Source organism: Lycorma delicatula, chromosome 1, assembly GCF_047948215.1.
Source record: "Lycorma delicatula isolate Av1 chromosome 1, ASM4794821v1, whole genome shotgun sequence".
NCBI lineage: Eukaryota > Metazoa > Arthropoda > Insecta > Hemiptera > Fulgoridae > Lycorma > Lycorma delicatula.
This window is the reverse complement of record NC_134455.1, coordinates 179,516,967-179,529,163: the sequence shown is the minus strand read 5'-3', so window position 1 is coordinate 179,529,163 and position 12,197 is coordinate 179,516,967. Positions and strand designations below refer to the sequence as shown.

The following is a 12,197-nucleotide window of genomic DNA, read 5'->3' as shown; positions in this document are numbered from 1 at the left end:
TAATGCATAATAAAAACATTTGTAACATTTTATATTGTAATTATGGTTATACTAGGCCCAGCCAATATACGAGCTTGTAACGTCACAAGCAGACTGCCTATTACTACTCAGCCTGAAAATATCAACTCCGCGAATCGAATCAAAATATTACTTATTATCGTATTGTACGCAGTAATTAAAATCATACTTACATTTACTAATTATAAACAATACATAATTCTTTTATAAACTTTATTTGTACTAAATTATTAATCTTTAATAATAAACCAAAAGTTACTTGAATTTTCTTCATGCATCTAATTCAAACTTCTAGCAAGTTCACTATTCCCGTTAAATGAATCACTATCACTCACTTTCATTTTCAATTTCACTATCAGAGTCTACACGTATAATATAATGTTCCGTCATTTCAACTATCAGTGGTTCCAGTTTTTCATACTCTTTTTCAATATTTTGTACTTTTTCACAATCGGTTTCCAGTCATCTTCATTCATGGAATTAATTTTCTGCATAGTCAATTTTTAAACATTTGTGAAAGAAAATGTTGTGTTATGACTCGCCACATGTCTTTTTATGGCTGACCATACCATCTCGATCGGATCCAAATCAGGAAGTTATGGTGGGAGTCACGGGAAGAACACAATGCCCAGGTTTTTTCAAAAGTTCATCCAAGTGATATTTTTTAACTTTAGTTTTATGTAACTTTACTAATTCATATAAATTTGGTTTCAGTATTTTTGAACTATACGGAATATGGGTTTTCTCTAGCCAATCGATCATATCTTTTCTTTTGGAGTTAGAATTTGGCACTTTATCAATGGCTGTATTGTGATAAGGGGTGTTATCAGCAACTACTACTGACACTGATAGAAGATTTGGAATCAATTTTTTATGTGTCAATTTCATGAAATTTTCTGTATTCATGTTGTCGTGGTAGTCGCCACTTTTCGAACTGGCTTTCCAAGTTAATAATGCGTACGGAATAAAACCAATTTCTCCTCCAGCATGAATTACTATTAAATGATCACCTTTATTAGTCGGCACATGAAGTCCCTCAACAATACCATCAGACCATGATTTTGTCGAACAATGCATACATACAACTTAAAACATACATTACATCCAAATAAACAATTGTAGCATTTGCTTTGTCTGTTCTTAGCCGTTGCCTGCAAATATTCAATTCTCTTCCACCTGATATCAGATTAATCAATTAAATTTTTTCTACTATTTTCAGTTTTACGCCATTTGAAACCTAACTCTTTTAAAATAACAGCTAAAGTTAATTCACTGCCTTTAAAATCAATAGATGGCTGAAGATCTTGCCTTATTTTTTTTAAAGTAGGTAATTCATTCTTTGAATGAAATTCATGAACTGTTCTTTTAACTACACCTAAATCAAAACTGTTCAGTCCACTGACAGGTTTCAAATGCCGTTTATACTTTTTCAGCGTGCTGAAAGAACACAATTGGGATGTTGATTGAAGAATCATGTCTTTTTTCTCTTCTGAGTTTTGAACCTGTGTTCTTGATATTCCAACAGTTGTTTCTTCGCATATTTGAATGCCAATTATATGCTTGTCGTCAGTTACCTGACGACAAGCATATCTACCTACCTACAAGCATATCTACCTACTTTTAGAGCTTCTTTTTTAATAAAATCATAAACATTATTGATAATTTCACATGCTTGACTCCTAAGTTTTTTCTGAACTATGGATTTATATAACACACAAACAAAAATAAAACAAAAAATATTATATACAAAAAATTTTAGAAAAACAATGAATAATTATAAAATAATATGACTGCACAAAGACGCTATCCGAATACTTTCACTGAACACAATATAAACTGGACTAAAATTTATTTCTTTATACACACATTATGTTCTACGAATGACAGCTCTAAATATAATCGTGATAATAGACATCATTTTTAACTACATGTATAAATTTTTATAGGGCTGAATATAATACCAATCAGAGTAAAAATCATTGGTTAAGGAATTGTTATTGTTTACAAGATTGAGTCATTAAGCATGTAATCAACTCAAATGGAAAGAATTGAACACACAACATAAATGTATTGTTTGGGCGCCCGTATTGTTTGTAAGTTGAAAAATGAAATAAAAATAATAATTATGCGGAAAAATAATGTTTTGGAAAACAATAATGTAATGAGATGTCAGCACGTGACGTCACAAGCTCATAGATTCACTGGGGCAACTGTACATACCTATTAATTATTATTTAAATGAAAGTAATATGTAATAAACGTGGTAAGAAATAGATAAGAAAATTATTGTTCCTATTTTCTTTATTATTTAAATTGACCTCAATTTTTTAATTTACAAAATCTTGTTACTGATAACATAAAAAATGTAATATCTTTTAATACATAACTAATATCTTTTAAAAAAATAATAACAATGAAAATTAAGAGCTTGATTTTATAAATTTTTATTTTTTTGATTTAAATTAATAATTAATCTGTTCATTTACTCTATTTCACTTTGATTTATACCTTTTACTTAACGGCTATAGCAATCAGTGCCCTTGTAAAATGGAAAAAATTTAAAGTACACTAAACAAAATCTTTTGGTCGATTATTTTTAAGTATTTCCATTCTTCATGAATCCTGTAACTTTGACTTAGTTCATCTTACAACTTCAATTATTTGCTTTATGAATTCTAGTTATCTCTTCCTATAGTGGTTGCCTTTTACACTTCCTTTTATTGTCAAAATAAATAATGTTGAAGATCTTATTGTATAAGCTACTGTTCTAGTTTATCTTCATCATACAAAAATTTATTAAAACTTCTTCCCACTGTCCCTACCTACCTGCTGGATGGTTAAAAAAATCTTTTTGTAAATTTTCAGACTGATTTTTTGTGTTTAAAAACTTTTTCAACATCATGGCAATAGTGCGAAAAGCAGCTTCATTGATTGCAACCAGATTTATTTCAATTGGATTAATAGTAAAAAAGTTATGCATGAACAAACATAAAAAAAAAATGTATGGTCGAGTAAATTACCTCCTTTTTTGAAGTCAGTTAAAAATATTGTAAACTGATGGGTTTTATGGTATTTTTTTTTCGTTATCATATGGTTTACTTTTAGTAAACTGAGTTTATTTGTGAATAAAACTCAAACAATGATATTTTGTCCAATAATAACAAAGAGAAATGTCTAATCTAGAGTTCTGTCTAATCTAACTTAAGCTAGAAAGTCCTCACTCAAAACAAAAATAGTAAAATAGGGCCAAGTTATTTATATATTGATGTTATAACAACAGGTTTTGTGTGAGAAATAAATCTTGTAGTATGCAAAAAATAGCAGGTTGAATAAGATTTGAATTTTGTATTGTCTGGATGAGAGGTAACGATGCTATTTTATTTTAACCATTTCTCTGTAAACCATTGTTTGTAGGCTTTTGAATAATGACTATTTTTAAAGTATTATAATCACTCTGTCTGTTGGTGGACTATTTTCCATCACTTTACATGTAGGAAACAATCAATAAGAAGGCTCAGTGTTACTAAGAAAATGTTTAATAAAATGGTATTAATTATTTTAATGAACTCTCTTCACAGATGTGAGAGGCATAATGGTACGTTTAAGAAGTCAATAACCTATCTTACTCGTGATGATATCCTGACTTATGTTTTTGTTTTTGTCTTTTTTAGCTTTATAAAGCTAAATCTACTGTTTACTGTATTCAACTGCTATACATCTGTATTTTATATTATGTAGTTCTTAATTTTTAAAAATAAACTCATTTCATTTTTTTACTTTATTTTTTTGTTTTTGTAATTCTAACTATTTGTAATGTAAGTGCATTTATTACGATTGCATAATTCACTCATATATACCTTATATTGTTTATTTCAGTGATGTTCAACTGTACACGTTCTCAATTCCGTTGTGATGATGGAAAGTGTATTTCTAAGCTACACGTGTGTGATGACAAAAGCCACTGTGATGATAAAAGTGATGAGAAGGAACAATTATGTAACTGTAAGTACTACTCGTAAAAAGCTACTGTCTATTTTTTAAAGATTTATTTTATATTTTATTTTTTATAACTAAAAATAGAATATATACAAAATATAGCGGTGACAAAATTAATAACTGTGTGGGTATCATAGACCTTATACAGTTAATGATTCTTTTTTTTAATATAATGTTCTATTTATTACAGGTATAACTAGAAATATAATAAAAGTATAATTACACCAATATAATAATACTTTTTGTATTATCTTAAAATAGAATGAGTTTTCAAAATACAAAAATGGGCTGATGAATCTTTGTTTGATCAATAAATACATAGTTCAGTAAACTTCAAACCTTACTCATCTTGTACTGAATTTAATAAAGTTTGCTCTACGACAAGATTGAAATAATAAAATTAAAATTAAAATGTAGTACTAAACAGAATTGCCAATTGTAATTGATTTAGGTTTACCCAATGCTAAATGTGCTGTTACTGTAGACCGTCTTGTCTGAGTAATATTAACAAATGATCAAACACCCATTGAACACTGATGGAATGCAGCGTCTAACATGAATAAACTAATCATTTGAAATTTTAATTTTTTTCTACACAATCATGCACAAGAGGGAGAAACAAATGTTTGAAATTGATAGCTTGATAAAGCTTTTAAATGTAGACATGGAGCATTCATGCTAGGTTTGGTCGAAGAAAATGTTTATTTGCTGAACGCTTTAAACCAGTAATAAATCCTATAAAGAAATTAATGAAAAACTTGATCAATATCCATAGATGTATCAAAATGGTTAGATTTTCTTTTAAATTTAAGATCTTGATGAATAAGATTGAAAAACCTTATACTATTTGGATATTTTATTTTTTTATAGATGAGATCATTAATGGGATATCTTTTTCTTAATCTGTATAACATTTATTTTAAAGATTTATATTGAGTGTAAATAGCATATGTGAAGATGTTTAACACCTAATTTATATATATTAAAGAATCATTAACCTTGAAAATAGTGTCGTTAAAAATTGCTCTATTGTTAAAAATTTACTTTATATGAAATATTTTGGGGGTGAAGATCTTAATCAACTAATTACGTACATTAAAAAACTATTTTATATGAAATATTTTGGTCGTAAATCTGCGAAGCCTAAACTGACATACATTAAAGAATCATTAACACTGAAAATGTTGTCTTTAAAAATTGTTGTTTATTATTTTATATGAAATATTTTGTTGTGTGGAATTCCACCCGACTAAATTTAGATGCATTAAAAAAAATACATTAAAGAACTGATTCGCTAAAACGAAATGACAAAATTAAAAGTAATTCATAAAACATAATGTATTAGTTTTACATTGTTAATATTTTTTAATATAGATATTTAAAAAGAAATATCTAATATAGTTAAAATTAAGAAATTGAATAATTTTGTTGATTTTACAAAATATCCTAGTGAACAAAGCGTAGGTTTAGTTTTATTTTCAACAATCAATGTAATTTTGAAAGTAGGTGAAATAAAAGTCATCCCACCGGTATCGCTATATTGTTGTCAAAAAACTTGTAAGCGCAAATAAGATCCCAGATCAGGTATAGCGGCTAAAGACGGCATTACTGTCCGCAATTAGCTGGGCACAATTGACGCTGATTATCGCGTTGAAATAAAAGTCATCCTTAATAATTTAAATGATAAAGATTTTATGATACCAAAAGGTATGAGAATCGCACAAGTGGGAATATCAAAATACAAACGCGTATCGTGGATTGAAAGTGAAACACTCGATGAAACTGAACGTAATTGTCATGGGTGTGGTTCGACGGATTTAGCATAAATAACCTAACCCACCGGGTTGGTCTAGTGGTTAACGCGTCTTCCCAAATCAGCTGATTTGGAAGTCGAAAGTTACAGCGTTCAAGTCCTAGTAAAGCCAGATATTTTTACATGGATTTGAATACTAGATCGTGGATACCGGTGTTCTTTGGTGGTTGGGTTTCAATTAACCACACATCTCAGGAATGGTCGAACTGAGAATGTACAAGACTAACACTTCATTTACACTCATACATATCATCCTCATTCATCCTCTGAAGAATTATCTAAACGGTAGTTACTGGAGGCTAAACAGGAAAAAGAAGAAGAAGAAGCATAAATAACCTAGACCCACCGGGTTGGTCTAGTGGTGAACGCGTCTTCCCAAATCAGCTGATTTGGAAGTCGAGAGTTCCAACGTTCAAGTCCTAGTAAAGCCAGTTATTTTTACACGGACTTGAATACTAGATCGTGGATACCGGTGTTCTTTGGTGGTTGGGTTTCAATTAACCACACATCTCAGGAATTGTCGAACTGAGACTGTACAAGACTACACTTCATTTACACTCATACATATCATCCTCATTCATCCTCTGAAGTAATACCTGAACGGTAATTCCCGGAGCCTAAACAGGAAAAAGAAAGCATAAATAACCTGTTCTATCGATAAATTTTTTTTATTTTTTTTTGTTTATAAAAAATAATTTGGTCACTCGAATCTGAGAGAGTAAACTTTAGATACATTGAAGAATCATTAACCCTGAAAATATTGTCTTTAAAAATTACTTCTTATTGTAAAAAAATTACTTTATATGAACTATTTTGGTCCAGCAAATCTGCAGGACCAAAACTGACATACATTAAAGAATCGTTAACCCTGAAAATGTTGACGTTAAAGATTGCTGTTTATTGTAAAAAAAATTACTTTATATGAAATATTTTGGCGGTCGGAATGCTGACTACCTAAATTTGGATACAGTAAAGAATCATTAACACTGAAAATGTTGTCATTAAGATTGATGTTTATTGTAAAAATGTAAAGTTATTCCATCGGTCCGAATTCGGATTGATGAAATGAATGGATACATTAAAGAATCATTACCCTGATAAATGTTGTCGTTAAAGATTCACATAACTAAGTTAAGTATTCATATAACGTATTTTTTACATTTAAGTATTTAGGTAATGTCACTTAAAATGTTTAATTTTCATAAATCTGTGGATCTATCGTGTTGTGGTATATGCAATACGGTTATATGTAACAACTATTTATTGTCATTCATCATTTAATATGTACTATTTTATTATATTTCAACTGTATGTAAAAATAAATATTTACAAGCTTCATCAATAGTTTAAAAACGACTTTATATCTGAATATCTTACATTGTTATATTCAAAATTACACTGAACTGTAGACATTATTAATTATAAATTTAAAAGTAAAAATAAAACTTTAAATAGAAAATATATTGAACATATGGAAAAATTGTCCACTTTAACTACACGTAATTCGCTATGTAAAAATGCAGCGTCAAATATATTGCATAATATTGCTTATGAAATAGTATATCAAAAAGAAAATTTAGAAAAGAAAAGAAAAGAAATCCTCGTTTAAAAAGAAGTACGTTAAATGCTTAACATAAGTCAAAATGAATTGTATAAAAATGTAAAACCAATAATAAAATTTTTTTATAATAAATATTCTTTCTATATTAGATTGCATACATCTATATTCATATCTCCACATTTGTATAAAGAAATTTACCTATCACAGAAGATTTATGTAAAGAATGTCTAAATAACAAATCAATAAGTACAAATATATGCAAAAAACAATTATGATATCTTTATATTTAAACGTTTTATTAGGTTTAGATCTTGAAACTGTAATGTTGTATATTAAAAACCAAATGGAAAACAGTGCGGTGCCTGTTGTAATAAATTGACTAGAATTTATAAGCAAATTTCTAAAATTGCTTTTACTGAAATATATCAACAAAATATTTTTTTATCTCTAATTAATCTACTAAAAGATAAAGATTATGAACTGCTAATAGATGAAATTTTATATATATATATTTTGTAATATAAAATATAAAATCATGCAAGCAATATATAAAATTATAGTATAAACCCCAATGATATTTCATTATCTGCAAAGACAGCAATCAATATAGATATGATTTAAATTTATTCGTCAAAATATCAATTATATTTTCATATAAAACAAAATAATAATTTTAAATTTATCGTATATAAAAATCAAAATGATAACAGTAATATTTTATTTTTGATTTATAAGCGTTAAATCAAATTACTTTAAATGAATATTCTTGGAATGAAAGACTTCAAGTCTAGAATAATTATGCACCTTTATTCCTTATCTGTATTATGGTTGAGGTTTGAGTGCGATAAGAAAATATAATTGTTGCGCAACATTTATAATGGAAGATAATAAGTGTGTATGTTATCTTCATTTGGCTCAGTGTTAATGACTGACTTTATTGATGAAAATAAAATATTTATCTCTTTTTTGGAAATTGAATATTTTAAATTCCAATAGTATATATGCTTCAATTGAATATTACATAAAATATACATACGAATAGAATAAAAGTTGCATGGAAATGTGTTACATAAATTTATAAAAAGGGTAAAATTCTGAATAAAATGAAATGATTGAACAGAAGAGAAATTGAATATGTTTAAGTAAGGTACAACAATGGGAAACAAAATATAAACAGTAGTAATTATTTATGGAAAGGTTGGAAACACATTCTAGGAATATATAGGTAAGTAATAAATGATAGTATATGAAAACTGGGCAGTTCAATGTATAATATCACAGTCACTCACCACACACGTCATCCTGCAGACGTCACCTGGCACGGAAACCTAGCAGGCACCCTGGGTAAAGTTGGATGTGCAATGATGTAGTGAGAATGACCACACAGTGAATGTCTGGATTTCCAGATGGGATATTTGATCTGATATGATATGAATTTTCTAAAATAAGGTGATCTTCCGTTCTTGGGTTTCAGCACAAAAAATGTTAGGGAATGAACTACTCCCAAATAAAGTTCAATTGAGTTTATGAAATGTTTTATTTTTATGGTATAAAAAGACATATGAATAATGGTAATTGTACTGTATAAATTATAATCCTGTCTGTTATATATTTTTATACTGATTTCTGTCCATTGTATAATAGAATGCATAAGTGTAAAAATATAAATTGTATAAAATATATCAACTGAACACTGTAGTTGCACGCACACTTCTCATCAGCAGCTTGACTTGTACTGTTCAATCCCCACTATAAGTACACACATAACCAAACTATATGCATATTCTACAAAGGTCATCCCATATTTCAAATTTTAATAAAAGAATAGAATAATTTTTTTATATAATTCTTTTCTTGCATACTTAGAGCTTGTGGTAAACCACAAGCTTGTCCTTCAAACATTTCTATAGACAACACATTTTCATTGGTGGGGGTATGCATTTGTTCAGTTGTTTCATTGCTGTCATAGAGTTTGTGTTACTATGTCTGTATGAGTGTGTGTCTGTGTGAGTGTACTATACTAATTTTGTGGAAAATTGTATTGTGTTTTGTTTATGAAAATTATCAGCATCATTACAGTTTTTTTATTACACTTTCTGTTGTTAATGGATTCTGTTTCTTTAGATTACAATAAGTTTAATGTAGGATATTATTATAATTCCTATTTATTATCTCAGAAGATGACAGTAGTAGGGTATAGAAGAAAATAATTGGAGGGTGTAAAGTTATCTATAGTAAGATTAGAGAAGATCATTCATCCTCTGAAGTAATACCTTACGGTGGTTCCGGAGGCTAAAACAGTAAAAGAGAGAGACAAGGAAAGATGTATTTAATGTTTTAACATTTATGACAAAGAGGTACAACCTCCTTTGAGGAGGTGAACTTCTGTTCACCTAAACAAGTTCAGAAACGTGTCGCCCAGAATATGGAAATTTTACTCTGCAGTGTTAAAAAAATTTTAAATGAAGCAAAACTAATTCCGATAAAGGCTTTAGCACTCCTAAAAAATCACAACACCAAAAAAATAAAATGTCGGTGGATAACTTTAATAAAACTGTTATTCATGTAACAATTTATAATTTTCACATTCATCAAGGTGAACATGTTACTCTTCGGTAGCTACTATTGGTTGTGAGAGAGAAAATTAATTTTCAAGCAAACCTTTGGTCTTTATGTCATTATCAAAGATGTGGGGGTTCAAATGGGGGAAAAACCTGTAGATAATAGAAAAATTTTAAATAAACAATAATTTTTGATAATAGAAAATTTTTAGTAGAAAAATTAGAAAATCGAGAAATGAGGCTATGTTACAAAGAGTTATTAAAGAGTAGTGTAACCAAAACAGACCTACAATTTACATGACCAATCCTGTGTGCATTCTAATCATACAAAGCCAATATTGTGGAGTGATAGCTCGGATTGCAACGTTCCTGCTCCGATTTGTAAAGGCAAGCAGGTTGACATTATTCATGCCAGTTCTGACAATGCTTTTGTTAAGAACATGCTTCTTATATTTAAATCTGGTACCAAAACAGGAGGTTACCAAGATGATATGAGTTCTGTTAATTATAAGCAATGGGTAAAACAACAATTAATTCCTAATCTTCCCTCTAACTCGGTTATCATCATAGATAATGGTTCATAACTTGCATCTGAACCACGCTCCAAATTCAAACACGCGAAAGACAGATATGATCGATTGGCTTATACAAAATATTGTGTCATTTACAAGAACAGTATTGATATCAGAACTGTACAATTCAATAAAACTGCATAAGCTGCATTTACATTCTTTAAAATCGATTCAGTTTTAACCAAGAAGGTCAGTGTTTTGAGATTGTCTCTTTATTCTTCATATTAAATCTGATTGAAAAAATTTTTACAGTTTTAAAAGAGTAAAAAAAAAATTTTAATTTTATGTTAGATAATGCCATTGCATTAATTGAAGAACGAGCAAATTTAATTAAGAATGCCAAATGAAAATCAAGGTGCGAACATGTCAAGAAGATAGAAACATCTTATTTGTACTGGGAATCTTAATTGGTAATGGCATTGAAGAAGTCTGTAACTAAATGGCAATAGTGATGATAATGGTTTAAGTGATGATTGTGATTTAAATATTGGGACTGATGGTATAAGTGATGTTGAGTTATCAGGAATTGAAGCATTATGATTTGATTTGGTAAGTACTAGTTCAGATCAATGTTTGTACAGTTCGTTTGGTGGTGGTGGCGTATGAGCCTCATGAACTTTTAGTTGTATCGACCTAGTAACACAGAGTTTCAGTTTACAGATAGGAATACAGAGAACAAACCTTCATCTAGAATTGTAGTTAAGAATCCTCAGTTTCATAATTTCACCTTCACCAAAGTTCCTTATGTCCCTAATGTATTACACATATGTCAGTAGCTAGTCATAAATCTACTTCAGTAAAACAAAGCTTGCCTATGTTGTCTTAACTATGCATAGTTTTAGTTCTATATTTAGCTGTTTGATTGTGTATGGTGACTAATTCATGATTATTTTTATTTCTAAGAATCATTACCACATGTCCAACATATACAATTAAAGACATTATATACAAATAAAACATATTAAACAAAACGTACACTGCAAATCATTTCATAAATTTTAACTCATTTGTTATCAATAGAATCTAATTTGTCATCCAAAAAATAAAAATAAAAATTGTAAAAATTCTGATCATGGTGTTGATAGTAATGTAAAAAAACAACTTATTAAAAATCTAATGACTGGTGTAATTGCAAAATTAATCACATTATTATATTACACCATTTCCAAATTGGTTTCATGAATAATTTTTACTAGATTCACTGATTAACACATTACCTAACACAACATATTTAATTTCTTTCCAAATTACAATATTTCTTCAACTTCAGTCAGTATATCATCTTTGTCATCACTGTCGTTAATAGAACTGTTGGAATTATCAGTTTCATGAAATTTTACAATAAGACGCTCGGAAATTTGATCTACTATCGGTTCAAGTTTTAAATAATCTGTCTTACAATTTTCCTCAGTTTTGCAAGCTGCTTTCCAGAAGTTTACATTTATTTCTCTAAGTTTTTCTTTCACCAGTTCTATTGTATTTTCTAAATTGAAGATGTTTGCTACATTCTTTTGGGCAATGTAATTTTTAGCACTTATCCATAAATTCTCAATAGAATTTAAGTTGGGCTGATAAAGTGGTATTCTGACAACAGTATGCCCTTTTCCAATTTGTGGTTTGTGTAGTTTTATCAGTGTAATAAAATTCAGGTTTGAACATTTTAAGTGAAAATGATA

At 28.7% G+C, this 12,197-nt stretch overlaps 1 protein-coding gene across 1 annotated transcript in view; it reads left to right on the top strand.

Annotated features, from left to right (window-relative positions):
• The window catches only part of LOC142317721 (uncharacterized), an 83,532-nt gene that overhangs the window by 13,204 nt on the left and 58,131 nt on the right, over positions 1–12,197 (top strand). Inside the window, exon 2 of the mRNA XM_075354268.1 lies at positions 3,895–4,020. Coding sequence (XP_075210383.1) covers positions 3,895–4,020 — 126 coding nt within the window. The remainder of the gene's footprint in view (positions 1–3,894; positions 4,021–12,197) is intronic.